Source organism: Paramisgurnus dabryanus, chromosome 23 (assembly GCF_030506205.2).
Source record: "Paramisgurnus dabryanus chromosome 23, PD_genome_1.1, whole genome shotgun sequence".
NCBI lineage: Eukaryota > Metazoa > Chordata > Actinopteri > Cypriniformes > Cobitidae > Paramisgurnus > Paramisgurnus dabryanus.
The window spans coordinates 16,019,648-16,044,187 of record NC_133359.1 but is presented as its reverse complement, the minus strand read 5'-3'; the positions used below and the strand labels follow the sequence as shown (position 1 = coordinate 16,044,187).

Below are 24,540 nucleotides of genomic sequence, written 5' to 3'. Positions count from 1 at the left end.
ATTAGTTTTGACATGTAGGTTGCAGGACTCATAGAAAGCCAATACAGGACCGCTAATCACATAACCGTGCGAGACGTCCCAAGCTCATGCAAGGCGATACTGCTATCTGCAGCGTACCTAGTACAGTTAGCAAACCAATGAGGACGTAAAGAAATCTGAGACTGTATTTTCTCTTTTGCTTGCAATAAAATAATTTTTAATATATTTCTAAAATATGAAAGTATTATGTACAAACAGCTGGTCATTATGGCAAAATAATTATGCTCCTGTATGGCTGGTTTGCGTAAGCAGCGCAAAGGTCCAGATTTTGAACCCAAGGGACAGATACCGATAAAGAAGCTAATCTTGTTGAATTAAAGCGTCTGATGATATAAATGTAAAATTATAATTACAACATCTGCTATGACACAAAAGCCTAGTGTCCTTTTAAGACATCAAACAGTGACATATATGTCTGCACACTAAAAATGTCCACTACAGTGATCAAAAATGAATAGCCGAGGCTCGAGAGCATATAAATCCCACCCGAAACTCCTACTCTAATCTTCAGAACCACGGAGAGCGCCAGCAGCGTGCCAATGTCGTGACTGATCTCTCTCTCTCTCTCTCTCTCTCTCTCACACACACTCTCTCTCTCTCGCTCGCTCTCTCGTTTAGATCTAGGAGATTAAGCTGCCTCTTAATGAGAAGTTTCTTTGGCTACCTGCAGAATTATCAAAGGACCAGGTTGTTTGTGTTTGCATCACGAGGGATTTCACTTTGACATCACTGTGAAGACATACATAAAGGACACATTGTTTAAAGCGACAGTATATATGCGACCCTGTCTGTGAAATCCAGGCTAAAGTATTGTGATCTAATTATGAGATTAGGAGCACCAAAACTTGATTCAATCATCGATTTCACATTGATTTCAATCTTTGTCATGACCTTATTCGGTCAGGAAGATTTTATAAGCAGTCTAAAGGCCAAACAAGGTCAAGTTCCCCTCCATATACCTCAAACAGGAAGTCGTAATGTTTAAAGCCACTCATTTCAGCCTGTGGGAGGGACTTGTCCTCAGACTGCCAGACTCCAAGTTGGATGCTTAGTCTTATGTCGGTACAAACACTGTGCCAATCAATCAGAGCACTACAGATGTCAGCAGTTTTATATCACTTTCATACAGCCCTTATTCTGAAGTGTCTGGGAATGCATCATAATTCTCTTTGGTTTTATAATATAGGTACTTCTATACTATTAGATTTGTCTTTTGTAGTTTTTTGTCAAATTCAAGCTTATTTGCAATAGTCTGGAGAGGTTATTGTTGACAGCCTTATTTGATTTGTGGATACTTGTAGGTAAAAGTTACATTAATGTTTAAATGTTGAAAAGATCTCAAACATTTGAGTTGGTCTGTTTTAGTTAGGCATTTCGCGATATTGACTATATTGACTTATCGCACGATACGTGAACTTGACCTCTGTGGGGTTTTTTGGGGGTTGGGCAATATATTGCCATTGTGTTTACATGTGTGTTTGTTTGCATAAAATTAATTTCATTAGCATTTTAACCAATCACGATTGTCTCTGCCATTTCTGTCTACTGTCTGCTTCGGAAAACTGGCAGGGCAGCTCATACTCTAAAAATTGCTTGGTTGTTTTTAACCCAGGGCTGGGTCACTATTGGACAGAACACATTGCTGGGTTAAAATGCCACAAATAATGGGTTGTTTTAGCCCAACCATATTAAAACAACCCAGTAGTTGGGTTAAACCAACCCATTATTTGGGGCATTTTAACCCAGCAATGCGTTCTGTCCAATAGTGACCCAGCCCTGGGTTAAAAACAACCTAGCATTTTTTTAAATGGTCCACATGTGCGTGCGTGCCCGAGCACATACACACACTAAGCGGACAGTGACAGGTGAAGAAATCATTACTCAAGCTAAAATTTCAGTTTTTTTTGGTGAATACATACAGTTTGAAAGAATAAATACTATTGGAATTGGTTTCAAAGCTACAACCCGAATCTTTTATGTGAATGAGACGTGAGGAGAGGAAATTAACGTAAACAAGCTATCATGTCTACTTGCATGTAATGGTGCATATGTGATCAGAGTAACACTTGCAATTAACCTTGTGATGCTGGGATTTACATCCATATTAGCTGTTTAAAATTTAAATGCATATTTTATCATATTTATTTTTGTTTTAAATATTTCGACTTTTATTTTTTCTTACATTCCAATTTCATATTAATATTTAATATTTTTAATTTTAATATTCTTAAAAATCTAAGTTGTGTTCTTAAACGGATGTACTTGCAATATTACTCTATTTTATTGTCATATATAGACGGTTCCAGCAGTAACAACATAAACAAGCGGCGTCCGTGGTCCACACGTAACTTCCGGTAAACTCCGCTAAGAATAAATAACAACAAAGTACTTTAAACATAGTTTATTTATATAACAAGCTAAATAAACAACACGTAGATTACCTAGGAAACCAAAACATTCGTTATTTTTGACGAGGTATTTGTTTAAGAGTTCAGTTTAGCAACTAGTCAGACCATTAAAAAAACTTAAACTGGAAGTAAAGTTCAGACCAGACGCGTATCGCGTCACTGCATGTGCGTCCGATGATACCGTCTATAATCAGTGAAATGGTTTTAAAAGACAATACTATCAACTATTGACATTATTTCTGGGGCAATTAAAGGCGGGGTGCATGATCTCTGAAAGCCAATGTTGATATTTGAAATCACTTAAACAAACACGCCCCTACCCCAACAGAATCTGGACCTTCTTTTGAAAGACCCACCCCACACATACGAAACCTCATGCAACGATGTCGGTTAGTAGACACGCCCCTTACTGCTGATTGGCTACAAGTGTGTTTTGGTAGTTGGCCACACTCCCTTTTTCAAAGTGTTTTTCAAAAATCACGCACAACACCTTTAACCAACTTATGAAAAAGCTATTGTGACAGGCCTAGTTGCAGTGTTACACTGGTAATGTTTCGGACCTTACTGTTACAATTTTTTACAACAGAATTTCCAAAACTGCAAATGCATACAAAAACCTTTAAACCACACTTAAAAGCTTTAAAAGGGTTCTTAACAGTGATGTCATATGTGACCCTGGACCACAAAATCAGTCTTAAGAGTAAAATCTTTTAATAAATAAGCTTTACATTGATGTATGGTTTGTTAGGATATGACAATATTTGTCCGAGAGACAATTAAAAAAATCTAAATATTGAGAAAATCGCCTTTAAAGTTGTCCGAATTAAATCCTTACCAACACATATTACTAATGATAAACACATTGTTATATATTTATGGTAAAATATTTACTAAATATCTTTATGAAACATAATCTTTAATATTCTAATGATTTTTGGCATAAAAATAGATAGTTTTGGCCCATACAATGTATTGTTGGCTATTGCTACAAATATGCACAGGTGTCACTTATGACTTTATGGTCCAGGGTCATATATTAGAACCAATTTTGGTCGCCCAAAAAACATTTTTACTTAGGTCCCTGATTCGAGCCTTGGCTGAGTCAGGAGTCTTCCTGTTTGGAATTTGCATATTCACCCTGTGTTAGTGTGACGTTACTCCGGGTATTCCGGTTTCCTCCCACACTCCAAAGACATGCAGGTTAGGTGAATTGAAGATGCCAGATTGTCCTTCCTCGCGTGTAAATTAACTTGTGTATGGATTAACCAGTTCTTGCCATGAATATATAATGCCCTGGATGCTGGAGTGGTTTAAATAAATAAATAAACTACAAGTAATCCACTAAAGAGATCCTTTTGTGTTCTGTGGATGTCAAAGGTTCTTTATGGAACCACAAAGGCTGACAAAACATTTTAGGATGCAGTGCATTATATCAGCGAACCTAATAAGGATGTGTATGTGAGTGTCTGTATGAAAACAATGTGATTGTTTAGGACAAACACACTGACTTTTATTTGGTGTGTGTTGGATTTTTTCGAGCTAATCCCATCAGTTTAGGCTTGTGTTTGATCTACATATCACACAGATGCTGCTTGACAATATAAAGCATGCATCAGACAGATGTTGGCCAACTGTCGTCCTCTCCGCACAACATCAGAATGACAACAGCGCAGACCTGTGAAAATGAATCAGCGTCTGTTCTCACTCCAACTTCTCGGTCTCTCTCACATGCATGCTCTCTATCTGTCTACAAGTATCGCTCTCTTGATAAAAATAATCCTTAATACACTTTTCATTCACCATTATAAATCCAAAACAATGGTACCCTTGGAAAACAAAGGGAGTTTACGGCCTTGTAATAAGTTTAGTAATAAAAAAAACCTCTAAAGCGTTGTTAAAGTTTGCAACGATAGACAGACAGACGGGTGGACAGATGGATGGTGGCAAGGCTGTTTGCAACCCAGTTTACGAGTTTACGTAAATTATAATGGGGGCTGGGAAAATCCACCAAACACAACTCCAGCCCTATCGAGCCATCCAGACATGTCAACCCACAGAGATCAATACAGTAGGAGGGGATGGGGGACGCTCACATATGGCAGAATGTGTTTGCATGTAGCTACCAAGAAGAGATGGCTGATAATGTAACGACAAAAAGGAGAAGTAAAGAGGGCGAGTATGAATAAGAGGTGGGAGAGATGGTGAGATAGCGGAAGCAGCATGGTGAGCTCTCGGTGTGTGTGGCACAGTTCTAGAACATTAGCCAGGATGAATCATTGAAGAGATAGTGGTTACATCACAGGTGACCTCACGGAGGGGGAAAAGTACAGGAGTGATCAGGTCTAGTATGACAGTCTAAAAAAGATCTTTTTTGTGTGAATACAAACCATTCAGCTCGGCTGCATGTGAAGAAAGAGAGAGAGCGCTGTCCCAGATTTCAGCACCATGGAGAGAGGCATTATAATCCTTAGTTGTAAGCATGAGAGCAGAAACCTAGAGATAGCTCATCTGAAATTAGTTTATGAGGCAATGTCTGTTAGAAGATGCTGATGTCGCTTACCTTCCTTGGGTTTATTTTGAACACAAAACACTGTAAAGAAATGTGGTTTTACCATTGACACCAGTTTGATATCAAGGCCCATCACCACTCTTATGTCCTGCAACTTTATGGTTGTTGTTGGTCAGTTGTTTCGTCTAATGAAAGATCCAAGATGGTGATCCATCAAGGGCATTGACAGAAAGATCAGGCTGCCAGGTCCATAAAGGAAATTTTACAGAACCCACCATCCCGTTATAATGTTGGCACGGTCACCGATAAATAACACTGCTGACGGCTAAATTGATGGACATTGTGATACCTCATGGACATGAAGATAGATGAGATGAATACGTAGTCCCCTGAGACTCTATCACAATAAGAGAAGTAATGGAGCCAGGATGATGGCTGCCAAAAGCACTTCTCCCATTTTTGCCATTATGGCACATCCTGTGGTTGGCGATGGATGATGATGGCTATGCTGATGGCGATCACAACTGTAATCATGGTGTACTGTACCTACAGTTATTTTTTTACTCTTGTGACTGTAAACAATATTTCTTAAACAAATTAGCAAGCTCATGTAAGAGGTTGAAAAGGCATTAAGCCTACTCTAGTAACACGAATGAGTTGATGCTGATATTTTGGCTTATTTTTTATAGTTACCTTACTACAGACACTTTAAGTTTACAAGATCTTTCTTCGCCATTTGAGACCACCTGACTTTCAGGGACCAAAATTCATCCTTATTACCTCCCTGTTTGAGCCCTATTAATGTTTCTCACAACACTGTCTGGAAGAAACAGAGCTGAATTCATGAGGCAACTCTCCAAACTCTAGAGAAACCTAAGGGCAGCAGACTCAGCAGTGTATCCCTGGGTTTTACATCTGCAGTTCTGCAAAAATCCTGCAACAGAACAGAAATCTTTATTCTTAAGTATATTGGTGATTCATGGTGTAACTGTCTACAGTAGTTTTTAACTTCTTGCCTTTTTTCGCAGGTACATACCAGGGCCAATGGGTGGGAGGCATGCGGCACGGATACGGCGTACGGCAGAGCGTTCCGTACGGCATGGCGGCCGTCATTCGTTCACCTCTCCGTACCTCCATAAACTCTCTACGCTCCGAGCACAGTAACGGCACAGCGCTGCTGACCGGAGATCGACCGCCCGTGGCTGGCGTGGGGGGTGGAGGCGTCCTAGCGGCGGGCAGCCCTGCAGTGTCCCGCGGGGGCTTCGTTCTGACGGCCCATAGTGAAGCAGAGCTTTTGAAAAACAAAAAGAAGGGCCTGTTCCGTCGCTCACTCTTGAGTGGCCTCAAACTGCGAAAATCGGAGTCCAAGAGCTCGTTGGCCAGCCAGAGAAGCAAGCAGAGTTCCTTTCGGAGCGAAGCTGGCATGAGTACGGTCAGCTCCGCCGCATCCGACATCAACTCGACCATCAGCCTCGGGGAGGGGGAGAGCGAGCTGCCAGTGGGTGACGATGACGTGGATGCCACTACCACGGAGAGTTACACAGGCGAATGGAAGAACGACAAGAGGACGGGCTGCGGGGTGAGCAGGCGATCTGATGGACTGCAATATCAGGGAGAGTGGTTGGGCAACAAGAGGCATGGGTACGGATGCACCACTTTTCCTGATGGCACTAAAGAAGAGGGAAAATACAAACAGAACGTGCTAGTTAGCGGCAAACGCAAGAACCTCATTCCTCTACGTGCCAGCAAGATTCGCGAGAAAGTGGACAGAGCAGTAGAAGCAGCAGACAAGGCCGCTGACATTGCAAAGCAAAAGGCGGAAATTGCACTTTCAAGGTAAGATTAAGGATTCTGTTATCATGATAGTCAAATTTCATTTTTTTTGCCAACAAGTGATGATGTTTTTAAAGAAAGCCTACACTCTAAAAACAAATGCTGGGTTACTTTCAAACCAGCATTGGGTAAAAAAAGGCACAGGCCCACCATGATAGGTTGTAATTTAGCCTATGCTGGGTTGTTTTAACCCATTGTTTTCTGGGTTCATTTATTTGGGCTCGTTCCCTTTCTGACCCAACGCACGCTGAGTTGAAAATAACCCAGCATTTTTTTAGAGTGTAAGATTTATCTTCTTTTAGTGGATTGGGGCAAAACAATGCTTTAAAGGGGACATTTCACAAGACTTTTTTAAGATGTCAAATAAATCTTTAGAGTACATATGTGTAGCTTTAGCTCAAAATATCATTTAGCTAATTTATTATAGCATGTAAAATTGTCACTTTGTAGGTGTGTGCAAAAATGTGCCATTTTTGGGTGTGTCCTTTAACTAAATGCCAGTGTGGTGGTTGGAAAGTGCAGATTAAGGGGCGGTATATCCCCTTCTGACATCACCAGGGGAGCCAAATTTCAATTACCTATTTTTTCACATACTTGTGGAGAATGGTTTACCAAAACTAAGTTATTGGGTTGTTTTTATTCACACTTTCTAGGTTGATTAAAGCAATTATAGCACTTAAACATGGAAAAAGTCACATTTTCATGGTATGTCCCCTTTAAAAAGATTTTATGATGTAATAATGTTTCATGTCGCAGGGGTGTGGCAAGGGTGGGTGACTGGTCTGAAATTTTTCAGCTGAAAAATACAAAAAGTTCATAAATGCCTAAGATGGTTTGCTAGCAGGTCTTCCAGACTGATTAGTTTGATTTGTTGGCAAGTATTATTGGGTTTTTCAAAGTCTGTGTAAAGTCATTTCAGAGAATTGTTTCTAAACACATTATAAATGTTAGCGTTTATTTACCATATTTTTCAGTCTATAAGCCGTGTTTTTTTTTTTTGATAACTTGGCTGGTGCTGCGTCTTACAGTCAGGTGCGCCTTGTAAGTCAGGATGAATTCATTTTGACATTTATGAGGCAAGAGACAACATTACCGTCTACAGCTGCGAGAGTCCACCATATGCTGCTTCTGTATTTATGTAATTCAATGGATTCATTAATGTGGAATGACGAGTATGCGAACTTCACGCTAGTTGGCTTGTTCGGTTAATTTAGTCTATTCAACCTTCCAGGTGAGTTCTGTATGCTATGGTTTATCGTTTAAATAACTGATAATATTACTTTAACGTACAGACATCTATTCAGCCTGCTGTTCTGTCCGCTATTGTTTATTTGAATAACTTGCCTTTCCAGATTAAATGTCTGTTCTTTGGCTTGGATTTTGTGAAAAAAAATTCTAAATAAACATGACATATAGTCCACTGTGACTTTTATATGTTATTTCATCTTAATAACGCATTTTTGAATGATGTGGCTTATACTCCGGTTATAGTCCGGAAAGTACGGTAGGTTGTAGCGGTATTTGAAAGTTGAGAGAGATATGGCAGCTTTCCTGCGAGTGGGCGTGGTTTCAGCGCTGCCAGTGGACACGCCCTCAGTGTTTGTGTGAGCAGGGAATCATAACTTATTTCATTTATTTGGCTTTTTTATCATTCAAATTTGGCTGGGTGGTAATAACACATTTTTCTGTGGTGTCACAAAATGAGAACACATTTAAAAGTCCCGTTCTTTCTGTGTTTTTGAAGCTTTGATTGTGTTTACAGTGCGCAATATAACATGTGTTCATGTTTCACATGTAAAAAAACGCAATATTTTACACACAATTTACTTATCTGTATATCGCATTTTTACCTTACTAAAAACGGGCTGATGTCTTTCTTGTTGTATGAAGTCCCTCCTTCAGAAATACGTAGCGAGTTCTGATTGTGTAGTTTGTTTAGTGTGTTGTGATTCGATAGCAGCTTAGCTTGCCGTTAGCTTAGCTGGCGACTGACGTATCCTGTGGGCGGAGTTTAGTCAAAAAACTGTTCTACTGACGTCATTAAAGCAGGAAGTAGAGGGTTGTAGTCCAAACCGGCCGTTTGCTGTAGGCTTTGAAAGGAGACTTCTGTGAAAGAAAATATATCGCCTGGCAGTGAACTTTGAGCTTTATCATTTTGCAGGTATTATTTCTGCTCTAACAGCAACATTACACACTAACTATAGTTTGACAAATGGGATCAGGAAGAACGTGACCTTTAATATTGGGCTTACACGGACTTTGAGCACTTTTCCATTGGCCAGTTTAAGTTTGATGAATAGCAAAGGTGAAAAAAAACAAAACAAAGATACTTGCATGCAAAATAATACATAGATTGTTCTCTCTACTAACATTGTCTCAAATGTTAAGTTAAAAGTATATATTTGCTAATAAGAGTTTAAACTAGATCCATATCCAAATTATTGGCTTAGCTACAGCTGCGTTTCCTCCAAATAGATGTCAATGCACTATTTCTAGCGTGTTCCTATTACCACAACAACTCGAACCTGCTTCTGTCTGAGCTAACATCATTCAACATATATCCTATCTTCCTCTCACTGAGCATCCAAACAGGGCCATATTTCTAGCGGTTGCTTGAGACTTGTTAAATAGGCTTGTGATGCTGTGCGGTGTGGTTGCTAAGGAAACATGAATGATTTGTGTTGGTCTCAGCATAGAGAGAGAATACATAAGTTCACTTAATGAGAGTTATGTAGATTCTGGGTGTATCAGCAGACAGACTGATGTCTGTATTGATGCAGAGCAACAGTGCCACAATCAATAACATGGACATGCCGGTTGACATACTCATAAATTGCACAATGCTGTTAGTGCGTGTGTGTTGGTCAGTGTTTTGTGTGTGTGTGTGTGTGTGCGTGCGTGCGTGCGTGCGTGTGTGTGTGTTTATTAACTGGATACGGTTTGGTTGAATATTGAGTGCTAATTAAAAAACAGAAACATTGTTTATATTATTGTCTGTTGTCCTGGTTTAGTGATCTGATTTTTTAATGTGCTCCACTGCAACATTTTATTTTCTCCACTTAATTATTTTTTTGCATGACATTCAAAGTTTTCTGATAGCTTTGTATGAGGAACAGATCAAATTTAAATTATTATTTGCTGATAATTTAGCTCTCCAGTCGGAAAACTTGATCTTTGAGTCAGTGAGTTGAATTAGCGAAATGAATCAGTATGACTTCTGAATAAGTCATTGTAAAATGATTCTTTTCTATAAAACAATCGGACAGGTTCGGTTCTCGACTTCAAATCATTGATAAAGTTATTGGTGTATGGTTTGTTAGGATAAGACAATATTTGGCCGAGATCATACAACTATTTGAAAATCTGGAATGAGGTTGCAAAAATCAAAATATTGAGAAAATCGCCTTTAAAGTTGTTGAAATGAAGACTTAGCAACACATATTACTAATGATAAATTCACTTTTATACATATTTACGGTAGGACATTAACAAAATATCTTTATTGAACATGATCTTTATTTAAGATACTAATGATTTTTGGCATAAAAAAAACAATAATTTTGACCCATACAATGTATTTTTGGCTGTTGCTACAAATATACCTGTGCTACTTAAATAGCACTTATTTCATTGCTAAAAAAACAATGTTATTTTATGTATTTGGTATAATTACAATGGGTTGTAATACAATACAAACATTTTTGTAGCTCCAGATTTCACTCTCTTCCTGAAACACACGGATTTGAAAGCTCTGTGTCCCTGATTGGCCAGCTAATCTGTACGTTGTGATTGGCCTGAATACCTCTGACGTCAGACAGAAATGTGACGCTCCTTACAATCTTTGAAAGATTCAGTTGCTAACAGGAGTTACCTTACAGGCTGTGAGTCCAAGCGGAGGAATAATGATAATTTTGATCTTGTCTACATCACCAATCCCAGAAAGTAAGCTGTTGCCTACAATCCGTGTGTTTGTTGTAGTCCAAGAAAAGAGATTTACATTAAAGACGATAACTCGCGTCATTGTTTACTTTGGGGTTTGTACCTTTTGCATATCGTTACCATGTACTAATACCTACACACCAAAGGAAATGTAAAAACGTGAATCAGACAATAGGTGCTCTTTAAGAAAAGTTTGTGGTGCAGGGTCACATATATGAAGTTGAGAACAAAATTATGACAGATTTGGGTGAAGTAATCCCCATCAGGTCACCATATCAATTAATCACACATCTAAAGGTTTAGATACCGTTTAGAAAATAAGCAAGAGAAAAACGAGAGTAACATAAACTTCCGCATTTTGCCAAGACTGTTGGCAAACCTCTGAATAGACGACCAGGCCGAACGGAAACTAAACCAGTTGCCTATTTTATCATGTGTAAGCACATACTGTATGTGTGTTTATACACTTAGGCCCAGGCAGTGTTGATGACTGCATGTTTGCATGCCCATACTAACGTAGGTATGCATGTGCTATATTAAGAGCACCACTTACAAATCCCACTGACCTCATTATATTCTGAGCAATGCTATCACTACAGCTTAACACACAAAACTGATACACATACAGGGCTCTAGCAACAACCAGAGATAATGCAGAGCTCGAAACTATATGATTTATAATGTATTACAATTTAAACATCTTTGTCTGGTTCTAAGGGTACATCGATTTTTTTTTACTTACAAAATAATGCAACCAAAAATAAATATTCTGGCATTATTTACTCACCTTCATGCCGGACCTGCTTTTTTCTTTTCTGTTGAACACAAAAACTCAAAGTTTGCAAAATGTTACCACTGCTAATAAAAAAAAAATGAAAGTGTACCAAAACACCAGAATAGTAGTCAAGTCTTTTATAGCTATTCAATGGCTTTTCTTACAAACAGACCTGAATTTATTCCCTGAAATATTTGTCCATCGCCATAGCGGTTAAAATTCATATTTGTTCCTAACCAAATATGGAGTTTAGGAGGTAAATTGTGGAATTTTCTAGTGAGGTTAAATATCTAATTCCAAAAATAATCTTTTATATTTCTGCACTGTAAAAATTAGTTTTTTTTTTTAAGGAAAACACCACAGTTTTTCAATATTTTACTACATTTTTACCTCAACTTAGATTAATTAATAATGCCTAACTTTTTTCAATGCGTGCACTTTTAATCTTTGTACAGCGCCTCATCATGAATGTGTTAGCATTTAGCCTAGCCCCATTCCTATGGCTCCAAACCAATGTTTTATTTGGTACCACCATTATTTGTGTAACTACTCATGTAACAGTCTTTAAATAGGGAAAACATGGAAGTGTTTGGTGGCTATTAAATTCATCCCTGTTTGGAGCCATAGGAATGAATGGGGCTAGGCTAAATGCTAACACATTCACGACACGCTGTACAAAGATTAAAAGTGCACGCATTGAAAAAAGATAGGTATGTATTAATTTGTCTAAGTTGAGGAAAGAACATAGTAAAATATGGATAAACGGTGGTGTTTTTCTTTAAGTTATATAAACTTTTCACAAGTCAAAACTTAAAAAAGTAGGTTGAATTGATTTGCATAATTAAGTTGTTTAAACTTCATTCAGCATTTATTTTAGTGTGGAGTGTTTTGTCTTTTTTCTAAGATGAGAGGAGAGATAGACAGGAAGCGATAGGAAAAGAAAGAGAAAATGTCAAAAAATGGTCCTTAGCTGTCACAGGAACGGTACCTATTCGCCTAAAGAGTTCATATTAGCACTATATTGCTACCAAAATGTGTATACTTATACCTCAAAGGTACATATTAGTGCCAAATGTATGCATATCTGTTCCTAAATGGTACATATTAGGACTTTTTTAAAAGGTACTGCCCCAGTGACAACTAGGGACCATTTTTTTAACCATTTTTTTTCGGACAGTGTAGGACCAGGAAAGGACTACAAGCCCAATGCACTGTTGCGTTATATGACCACACGGCCACAGCTGTGACTGTAATTCTTAAATTATTTTCAAAGCAGCAGAAATGTTTTACTATAAATCAGCATAGAAGAGCACCAGCTTCAGGCTTGAAATCTCTTCAAAGTTTCTCCAAGTCCTTCCAGACTTATTCCCTACAGAGCATAAGGTTTCTCCAAGTATAATTTAGAAATTTTTCATTACTCGATTCCATATTTGGTTAAACATCACATCCCCTTCTGTTCATCCAGGCATATGTGATAGAAAACAAAGTCAGCTTGATAAGAACATCCTTGGTCATTCCCATATAAGACCTTATAATACAGAAATGATGAATTTGTATCAATGCACAGATGGAGGAACTCATGATCAATTAACTGTAGCTGTCAGCTCATCGTGACCGGTTTCTCCTTTTTTTCTCTCTTTCTCTCTCTGTGTGTGTGACCATCTAGAGACACACAAAAGTCCAAAAAGTAGTTTTTTTAACCAAAGACATTTATATTTCATTATTATCCTTCAAATGTCCTTTATAAAATGCGATATGCAAAAATGGCCCCATCCTCTGTTTACGGGCTCCAGGTTTCATGGCCATATGCCAAGTTTCTGAACACCAAATAAGCTTTGACACATGGGTGGCCAAAGATCTGTAAATCACGCACTTCCGGTAGGTAATCAGATGAACGCAAGCACATGCACGAACACAAACAGGATGCAGAATAGATGAATGGAGATCTAAACTACTGAGAATATCAAATAACAGTTAATCTGTTTAACTGCTCAGGGTCATTATGTTCACAGGAGCCGATACACCTGCATTGTGGAACATATGCTTTAAGAAACTGTAGAGATTTGAGACTTGCTGTCTTTCAAAGGGCATCTCTAGAAATGTTATTTTGTCCTTGAATCATCTTGTAATAATAGTGAACATTCCTCATGTGGCAAAATCAGATGTTTCACATCACAGATTTTTATCAGGTAATTTAGTAATTCTGACTCAGACACAATTTCGGTTTTAAAGATGAAAGCATATTAATTCGTGACTTAGCATATTGCATAACTAAACAACTCAGATCTCATGCAGGGAGTGATTTCAAAGGGTTAGTTTTTTTCACTGGGGCAGTACCCTTTCAAAAAGTACAGCTTTGTACCTTAAAGTGATACTCCAGCCAAATATCAAAATCACCCAGTTGTTCCCTGATCCCCTTTACTACCATTATAAAGCTTGGACATTTACTAAAATAACTCCAAATGTGCTCGTCTGAAAGATGATGAACATATATTTTGGATTGCTTGATGGTGAGAAAATTATGGGGTATTATTTTTTTATTTGGCTGGAGTATCCATGTAAGAAGTCATATTAGTACCTCAGAAATACATATTGGTACCAAATACTGGTACATTTTAAAGCGCACTGCCCTGGTGACAGCTTGGGACCATTTCTTGGCCATTTCTTGTGACCGTGATCAAAGACAATGAGATTTTTTCTGTTGTGCTTTTGGCATTGATGTCTAAACATGATCGGCAGGCCCGGCGCCACGGGGGGGAAGGGGGCAATGCCCCCCCAGAAAGAATTTGTGCCCCCAGTTTTCTTAACGCACATAAATTATAGTGGCAAGCTAAATTTAGTCATATACTTTAACAATTTCATTAATAACATATAACTGAATTTATCCAATGACTGCAACTATCTAATCTCAGGCGAATGGCTTCATCTCGCAAATAAAAAACGAGCCTACATGAAGGCGCAGTGCAATTCAGCGTCCTAGCTAATGACGTTTCAGCCTGCAAGGTTTTAAACATTCTTAAATGCAACTTACATGAGCTAGTAATGTCACTGTATTATCCTCAGAGCAAACTGCAAAGATAAATCAGACTTTATTAATAAAGCTGAACAATGGGCTAACAACTCCAGGAGGGCAGAGAGACCAGGATAGAGTCAATTCGGTTCGCTATTTGGGGAGTCCAGTCAGAACAGGGAACAATCCAAAGATAAGAGCAGGTGAGGACAGACGGGCAGCGGAGAGATCAAAGAGTCATCCATGACCACAGACAGGGCAGAGAGTGACAAACCAGGAAGCGCCATCAATGCCGAAACAATCTGTATGCCGGGCGAGTGAAGACAAATAAATTGTACATAAAAACGACTAAATATATCACTTTCCCAACATTTATTTCATTGTTTTTAAAAGTATTGCTCATTGCTGTTCATGAAGCAACAGTTTTTTTTTTTCATGTGAGACTGCTGCTTAGCATTATAATAATCAAAATTATATTTTTCCGTACAATATAACGCCTCCCGTAATAAAAAAAACAGAGCCAGAAACATTTAATTTACCATTAAAAGAGTTGTAGCCTTCTAGATGCTGAGCTTTGGTTTATTTAATTGATTTATAGTTTTGTAGCAATTTAGTTATGTTTTTGCCATTTTATTACTTTTAACTGCGTCTATAATACTTATGTTTATTTAATATTATTTATATCAGTTATGTTTTTGTTTTTCTGTTAATTCAGTGCTTCAACTGAAACTTTTTTCAGTCACTTTGTTTTTGCAGGAGACTGGAGTCATGGTGTTCAGTTTCATTAAAAAAAAAATTGAATTTATCTTCGAAGTTCGCTTTTCCACTGATGATGATGATATGACAGCGACATTACTAGCTCGTGAGATTTAAAGAACAAATGTTTATGTATCTGGTCAAGTATTGTATCTGGGTACTAATAAAAAGTAAATTCTTAATTTTACGCAAAATCCGATATCCCCCATGTTATTTTGTCATCTTTTCTCCCTTTTTTTCTCAAAATACGATCAACGCCAGTCCTCAATAAAGTCAATTAAAGATGCAATAAATCCGCTCAACAAATCACAGCGCACCATTCCACGCATTGTAAACCACAATGGCGACAATACAATAACAATACACAGAATCCTAGTTTTCCTCATCTACTTTGTGATCAACAAACAAACAATAACAAAATAATACTTTTGATGGCATTGATAAACCTGTGGTGGTTTTCTGTGGTGAAAAAATGCCGGCTGTTGCTTGTTCTCCCGACAGCATCAAGCTTCTGTCATGCTAACACAATGACCCCAGGGACCTTATGAAAAACTTTAAATTATTTTACTTAGTCAACGCAAATCGAGCAGGACCAAAACATTTTACAGCTGATCGCTGTCAAAAAAGTTCAGCGACGACGTCCCAAGGATGACAGCGGCAATGACAGTGTTCTTAATATGACAAAGGAAATGTTTTGATTAAATGAATGTTTATTTTTTAATCAGTGTAAACCAATAGTCAACTAAATGAATATAACATGGCAAAGATTAATACACATTTATATATTGATTCAATTATAGCATTTAGAAAAAAAATATCAGTTTTTATAATAAATCTTTGAAAATCAAATTATGGATTTGAATTTTTAATGTTTTATAACCTAAAGATGCTATGTGAAAGTTTGTAACAGAAAATAGTGGTTTTCATCTTGTCTCTTTTTTTGGTAAAGAAAACACATTTTTACCCAAATTAGTCAAAATGGATTTATTGCGCTTTGGAACCAAACCTTTCATATGTAAATAAATTATTAAATAAATTTAAAGGACCAGGAAATCAGTCACAATATGGTATAGTGTGCCCCCCCAGTTATGCCATCCTGGCGCCATGCCTGGTGATCAGCCAACAAGCTTGTAGTTTTATGTCTTAACTATTAATGATTTATGAATAACCTGCAGCGGTCTGGGTGGATTAGGGAGGACTGTTTGCATTGTGAATGATAAAATGTGTACATTGTACTATGTGTTGTATGGTGTTGCCTTTCATGTGATTTTTGTGAAAATAAGTTACAGCGCAGGTTGGGATTGTGCGAGTGTGATCTTGCGAAGGAAGGGGGGTGGGAGTGTTTAATAAAGTGAAGAAAGAATGTGAATGAGAGGCAGGGCTTTGAAAAAAAAGTGTATGAAAGAGAATGAAAGCAGCGATGGGAGGTGTCGGCACGTGTTTGAGTGTTGAAAGGCAGGAACGGGAGAAACGAGAGTGTGAATCCATGTCAGAGAAGAGGGTTTGCATGTGAATGAGTGTTAATGAACGTGTTCAAGAAACAGTTTCTTTAAAAAAAAAAACACGATATTTCTGTCGTCATTTGCTCAATGTCTGATTTGAACACAAAATATGAATTTTTGAGGAATGTTATGAGCATAATATGTAGACTAAGTGAATAGGCACTGGGCTACACTTTTAGAAACAATGGTCAAAATACTGTATGTATTGAGGCTGTACTTTTTTTAAAAAGTACACCGTTGTACCTAAAGAGTTCATATTAGTACCTCATATTGGTACCAAATGTGTATATACCTGTATAAGAACCTTTTTAAACAGCTAGGTACCATTTTTTACCATTTCCGACAGTATATCAAGCTATATTTTGTGTTCAGTCATATGACAGCTTTGTGTGAGGAATTAAAATATATGAATTGTTATGTACCTATCCACTGAAGCTACATTTACACATTTGGCTGACACTTTTATCCAGTGTAAGGTGTACATTTAATCAACACATGTGGCCCTGGGGATCGAACTTATGACGCAATTGGGTTATAGAAACAGTCAAAGCTATAGAAATTTAATTTCTTTAACAAAGTTGTTTGGTTTCATTAGACAACAAAAGTCAGTTATTATTTTTTACTTTTTATAAATAAACAAATAAAAAATAATTGTGATATCTTTTATTTAAAGGCACACCATGGAACTTTTTGGCCACTAGGGGGTGCTACACATGTATTTTTCAAGTCTAGCGCCCCTAGAGGCCACAAGGGCCGCAGCACTGTCGCAAAGGAAAAGAAGACAACTCTTTAGGTCACAAAGTGTGCCTTCCAGCATGTAATGTGTTATATAGTTTCATGGTTTTTATTTTTTCAAACGCCAAAAGATTGCGTAGTTCACGTTTACCAGTTGTAATGGTGGTCGATTGGTTAAAGTTTATCTTAAAAAAATATTAATATACTTAAAGGGGAATCGAACCTGGCTCGCCCATGTTCTAGGTCCATGACGCCACCACGACGCCACGTCGTCACGTGATATAAATCTCTCTCTTAACTCTCTAAATTCACGTAAAAATAATTGTGTTCGGGCACCAGACAGGAATTATATATGCAAGCAATTTAACATTACTTACTAGTACAAAAGCATGAGGGCCAAGTCAGCATCGGGAAAATAAATAGTTGCGCTCTCACGTCCGAATGTAAGGAAGTGGAGAAAGTGACGTATGCCGTAAAGCAGATTTTTGTAGTTTTTTGTTTTGTGCTCAGGTTACCACCCGAAACCACAAGTTTAAAAGTACGAGTAAAAGCGATACAGACCCCGTCAGGTTATGGTGGACATTAGGGCTGCACGATGTGAGGAAAAGTTGCGATGTGCGATGACTTTATTTGATGTTGCGATGACGATGTGAGTTGCGATAAATATTTTATATTTTTTCGTGTTTTAGGGGCCATTCACATGTCGCACCTAAAAACGCGTGGAAAACGCTAGATACGTAGGTTATTGCGACATGACCTGCACGCTGCACTTGTGTCATTCTGAAAAGTTAAAATGTTTTTGAGATACCTGGAAATAACGAGCGCGTCGCACCACGTGCGAGTCGCGACCGCGGCGCTTTCAGAGCGCACATACATTTGAAATAATGAACTTGAGCGCGCAATAGACACAATATGTGAATCACTGCTTCCACAGTACCTGTGTTTGCGGCGTCATCTCTCCTAAATCCAAAATAATTCCATGATATAGCTGAAGTGCTGTTCCTTTTCACCACAAGGTCTTCGTCTGACAACAAAATACTCGCCATCGTTTTTGCTAACAGGCACAGCGTCGCAACTGACACCTCACAAATCATGAGCGTAGCTGACTTGGGGGTTCCCCTGATTGGCCTAATAGCATGAACGCGCAAACCATCCGTGCGTCCCAAACTGCCTACTTCCATACTATATATAGTATGCAAAGAGTAAGAGAAGTAGTGCTTTTCGCCTACTATATAGTATGGAAGTATGCGGTTTGGGACGCAGGGCATGTCTTCAGGACTAAACGTGATAGGTCAAACGTTTATTACATGCGCTTACTGTTTTCCCTTCATTCATCACGTCAAGGTTGTCTGTTGTGATGTGTTCATCGCGTGAGTTCATATCGCGATGACGATGAAAATTCGATGTATCGTTCAGCCCTAGTGGACATGTCATTCAACCTATTTTAAGTCGATGTACCATCACAACAAGGGTCTTGAAAATATATTATGAAGGTTGAAAAACTACAAAGTGTCACTTTAAAATGGAATACAAATTTTTATTAAAGAATAAATAAACAACAGTAAATAAATATGACAAGCAGTTGTTTTGTTCTCTTTATTATCAACTAATACAATAAACATGACAAATGTGACAAACGGTAAGAAAGTAGACTTTACCCACAGTACAATCAATTAAGCCACACAGGTGTAAGGGTTTATGACGAATCTCTGCAACAGCTCTCTGACGCATGGTATTTACGTCAGTGTCCGAAATCGTTCACTCATCTTCATTTGCTTTTTCCCCATATAGTTGACTCAATTGTCATTCCCTATATAGGGAATAATGAATGAGTGAATGTGGGGACAGTTTCAGACACAGCATTTCTTAACTTTTCAAGCGCCAACACAGGTGGTAGCCAATAAGATTGCCTTATGCAAATAGTGCAGATGCTAGCCAATTACATTTATGTAAGACCAGAGAACAGAGGAGCATAATAGAGGAAGGATTATTCATTGTGGTGGGTAACACTAGAGCTACACCAGCTATCGCTAGCGCAACCAAACCGCTGAATATTAGCTGTCTAAACAAAATTCGAGTTGCGATCCACTTTGATTGACTGTTGTCACTATGACAAACCTTGCTTCAGACACACCCCTCATTAAGCATAAAGTTTGACGTCCCGTCTGAACGGAGCGTTATATCACACATACAGTAAGGTTATGTGGTTTTGGCACACATTTGTAACGCAATAATACACCAATTTATAACTATTTAACTAGGTGGATAATTCATATAAATGTGTACATTTTTGGACAATCTGTCATTAAACCAGTGATATTGGGTTTAAGACCCTATTCTTGCTTTATTGGAATAATCGTACGAATTCATACAAATTAGCCACCTTGTAAAGTAGAAGGAATGCATAACGATTAATCGCAACTAATCGCTTGCAGAATAATTTTTTTGTTTACATCATATATATGTGTATTGTGTAAGGCTGGACCAGAAAATTCGAATATTCGAATATTCGTTCCGTGGGTTGACATTCGATTTTCAGTTTTGAGATTCGAATATATATATATATAAATATTTTTCAGCGTTAATGCAGAGCTTTTGCCAAGCAGGAAGTGCGCTTCACGCTCCCGCTCTGTAGGTGGCGCAGAGAGACCAACATCCATAGTCAACAGCCATCAAACAGCACCAGTGGAAGAGATCGCCTCGAACGGAAAGCGCGCTTCCTGCTTTGGCATTCACGCTAATAGTGTTGTAAATAACGTTCAGTTTCTTGCAAAAACTGATTGATTTGCTTCACAAGACGTCAATATGTCACACGGAGTTATGGGGGATTACTTTTGTATTGGATATATATGCTTTAGCTCTTAAAGTGTGCGGATAGGTTGACTATGGAATAAATTTCCCGCCAAATGTATTGAGGTCACGGTTCAAAAAATAATATGCGTGAATGAAAAAATAATAAGCGCAAATTTGATCTTTAAACAGAATTAAAATTAAATTGCACAAAACTGAAAAACAAATGCAAAGTTATCCAAATTGCATACAAAATGACATTTTCTTTGTTTATATTACTCCTTTATTTCTTCTCTCTAATATTTTCTGCTCATATTTATTTGTTTTGTATGCTTGTGCTGTTTTTATTCTCGCTCTTATTTCCACACTCTGCGCTTGCTTTTCCAAAAGTTGCCGTTAGAGTTTCATGCAAATCAGGGCGGACTTAAGCGTCACCATTGGTCCGCTAGTTGTAGATTGACAGCTCCTTTAGCCACTCAGTTGAAGAGGAAGTTGACGTCACTCCAGTGCGACTCCCGGCTGCATAGTCGTGCAGGAGAGGATGGATAACCGTCAGCTGGCAAATATTAGACAATTAAATATCATTAAACAAAATATTGTTAGTGTTTGACAGAAATACACTTATGTCTGTTGTGAGTACTCTTTGTCAGTTCTTTAAGATAATGTGTCATCCAAGTAAATGAAAGTCTGTTAACACGAATCCTTTTAGCTAGTTTAGGTTTAGGCAGTGGAGTGAGTCTTTGCAGTTTAAGGCTAAAATGAATTACATACATTGGCTTTACACATTCTATGCTCAGTACACTATAATGATAAAGTGATAATAGTTAAGTTATGTGCAAACGTATACAGTATGAAACAAAAAATATTACGACATCATAAGCATTCAGACCTTTCATAGATGGCTGTCTGCTTTTTAGGACAAATATATTTATGAAATTACCATTGGTAGACTTCAGCCAAGTTGTACATCTGAACGATCTTGACTAAAAAAAAACATGATAGCAAACGGCCTGAATATCAGTGTGGTGCTTCAGGTTTTTATTTTGAATAAATGTACAGTAGTTATAACATGTTATAAAAGGAAGCTTTGTGTTTAACACTACTGTAGGGGATTTCCCAATATTGATAAGAAATAAAGCATTTTCAAACCAATTGCTTTTGTTTTATTTTCAGACCCATTGTGTTTACTCGGGCATTACATTATTTGTATTAATACAAATAAATAATAAATAATACAACTCAACAATACAGAAAAGGCTTTGTTTATTATCTGTGCTAGGAACTGCATAACCGAGTTAAATGACACAAATTAAAATAACTGTATGCTAAATTTACATAAATTATAAACTGATGCTTTAAGCTCCAATCCAGCAAGCTGCACAAAATAAAACTAAATATATACAATCTCTGAATTGTGAATTTCCATTAATAGTCCTTTATTGAGCCAATATTCATATTCTGACAGCATACAAAGAAAATAAGTTTAAAAACACTGCATTACTTTCTTGCATATGACGTGTGTGAATAAATAGATACACATAATATACTTTAAATATTGGACATATATAAATATTGGACATAAGGAGATTGGTTTAAAGATGTTTAAAATCTCCAGCATGTCTCTTGGTGTGTCAGAGCCAGAACACAGAAATGGATCAAAGTAGCCAGATTTAGTGCAAAGGTTTATTTATCTCCACATATATTAAGATTATTAGGTGACAGGCAGGGTTGTAGAAAGGCTACATGTGTTTCAAACCGTACACGGGAAGGCACTTGTACAGTGTACAGTTTTATAGGACCTGTTGCAATAAGACCACGTAATATTGTGCCAAAACGTTTGCAATATAAACGTAAAAACAAATATATAAACATGCATTTAAATCCAGCACAAAAATGCCACTGTGAGTGTATAATGAGCACATTAAAAGCAAAAGTATTCATATAACGTCATTTAATGTCTCGTATTACAATAAATATAGCTCTCATGACTTCACATAACAGCATCAATTCATGAATAAACATAAAGAAGCAGGATTGATATGCAAACTGTACTATTATTACTTAAATAAAAGGTAATATTACTGAAGTAAACTTTGAGGTAAATACGCTAAGCGCTAACCGCTAAGTGTAAATAAGCTCAATAACAGTAGAAAAATTCAATTTTCTCTCAAAACGGACTCTATAAATGCCAATAATTATATTTAAAGAAACTGTACATGCATTCTTCACTACCTGTGAATATACAAAAAGTTATCTGAAATTATCAAAGCCCATCTGACAGTTATCCATCTTCACCTGCACGATCGCCTGCTTTGAGTCGCACCGAAGTGACGTCAACACCCTCTCTTCGACTGATTGGCTAGAGGAGGAGCTGTCAATCTAAAACTAGCGGACCAATGGCGACACTTAAAGTCTGCCCTGATTTGCATGAAACTCTAACTGCAACTTTTGGAAATGCAAGCGCAGAGTGTGGAAATAAGAGCAAGGGAAAAACAGCACAAGCATACAAAAAAAATTAATATGAGCAGAATATATTAGAGAGAAGAAAAAAATGAAAAATATAATCAAAGAAAACGTCATTTTGTATGCAATTTGGATAACTTTGCATTCGTTTTTCAGTTTTGTGCAATATAACTTTAAATCTGTTTAAAGTTCTGATTTGCGCTTATTATTATTTTATTCATGCATATTATTTTTTAATCCGTGACCTCAATACATTAGGCGGGAAATTTATTCCATAGTTGACTTGCATGACGGAGCACTGGGGTTTCTGCAAAATATCTTCTTTATTGTTCTGCTGATGAAAAAAACATATTGATGGTGTAAGTGTTATAAATAAACTTGATTTTGAAAGTATGCTACCGTTTTATTACAGTTTGTTGAACTTCGTTCATTTATTTTCGTTGTTTTATTTAAATAGCCTACCCTACGTTGTCAGTAATTACTGTGCTACTAATTTCTGATACGGGAATGTTTATTTGTTAGAAAAATGTTAGGCTACCTTATTAAAAGTATTGCTCTTGTGTTTTGTTTCACTAATGCTGTTCTCGCAGGACGCGTGACAGGCACGCCGCTTCCAGCTTGCGCTGTTCTGTAGTATTTTTAAAGTTTATTTCTTAAAGTTTATTCTAAACGTGTCACATGTACATATTGCACGAAAAAAAGGCACTACACTCCCTTGAGTCCGCAGCAACACATCCGCCACATAATAAAACTGTAGATAAACAGACACACACACACACACACACACACAGATTCCTGCCTTTATTAAAGAGAAAAATATGTTCAGCCCCTCCTTCCGAAGCTTCGAATATTCGATTTTATTTCTACTAGAGCTTCGAAGCTCAAAAAATGGTATTCGGAACAGCCCTAGTATTGTGTATAATATTATGTATATATATATATATAAATACACACACATGCATGTATATATTTAAGAAATATTTACATATGTATATACATTTTTATATTTATAATATATCAAATACTAAAAAACATTTCTTAAAATTATACATGTATGTGTGTGTATTTATATATACATATATTTATATATACATAAATGTTATAAACGATAGGGATGCTCCGATCAGGATTTGCAGCCGGTACCAATTTATTGTCTTCGTAGATAAAGAAATACCACAGATGTTGCCTTTGTTATACTTGCATAATTATGTATATTACTGTTTTAATAGAGAATCAAATAAATTAGCACAACAAATATTTCTTCTGCAAAGAGAAATTGAATATGCCTTTAAAAAGGCTTATGTCTGTTAAAAGTATTGAAAATAAAACACTTCACAGTCTTTACTGTATGAATTGAATATACACACATTCGTATAAAGTACAACAGTTCTTCAGTGAAGAGCAGAGAGTGATTTTATTGAGAGATGAATTAGGTTACTGTAGCATTAAGACGTGAGAGAGATCGCTCTGTACACATGCACTGATGACAGGCTGCTGTGTGTGCGCACGTCAAGTGTACGCAGACAAGAGGAGTGTAAGGAAAATGTAAGTTTAAACTGTCAAAACGCATGCAAGTAATCAACTTTTGCTATAGATATGTGTTGTATACGCTGCTTGATGGGGATGTGAAGACGCGTCGTGCTGTAACTGTGGGTTCACACCAGACGCGAGTTCAACGATTTGCGCGAGTAGATTACATACAAAGTCAATGCAAAGACACGATCAGACGTGTCATAGCATGGGCCGATGCGAATGGCGTGAGATGAGTTTTCCGCGAAAAT

General features: G+C 37.4%; 1 protein-coding gene across 1 annotated transcript in view; it reads left to right on the top strand.

Moving 5' to 3' along the window:
* The window catches only part of jph3b (junctophilin 3b), a 54,962-nt gene that overhangs the window by 12,280 nt on the left and 18,142 nt on the right, over positions 1-24,540 (top strand). Inside the window, exon 2 of the mRNA XM_065291589.2 lies at positions 5,985-6,792. Within this exon, the coding sequence (XP_065147661.1) occupies positions 5,985-6,792 (808 nt within the window). The remainder of the gene's footprint in view (positions 1-5,984; positions 6,793-24,540) is intronic.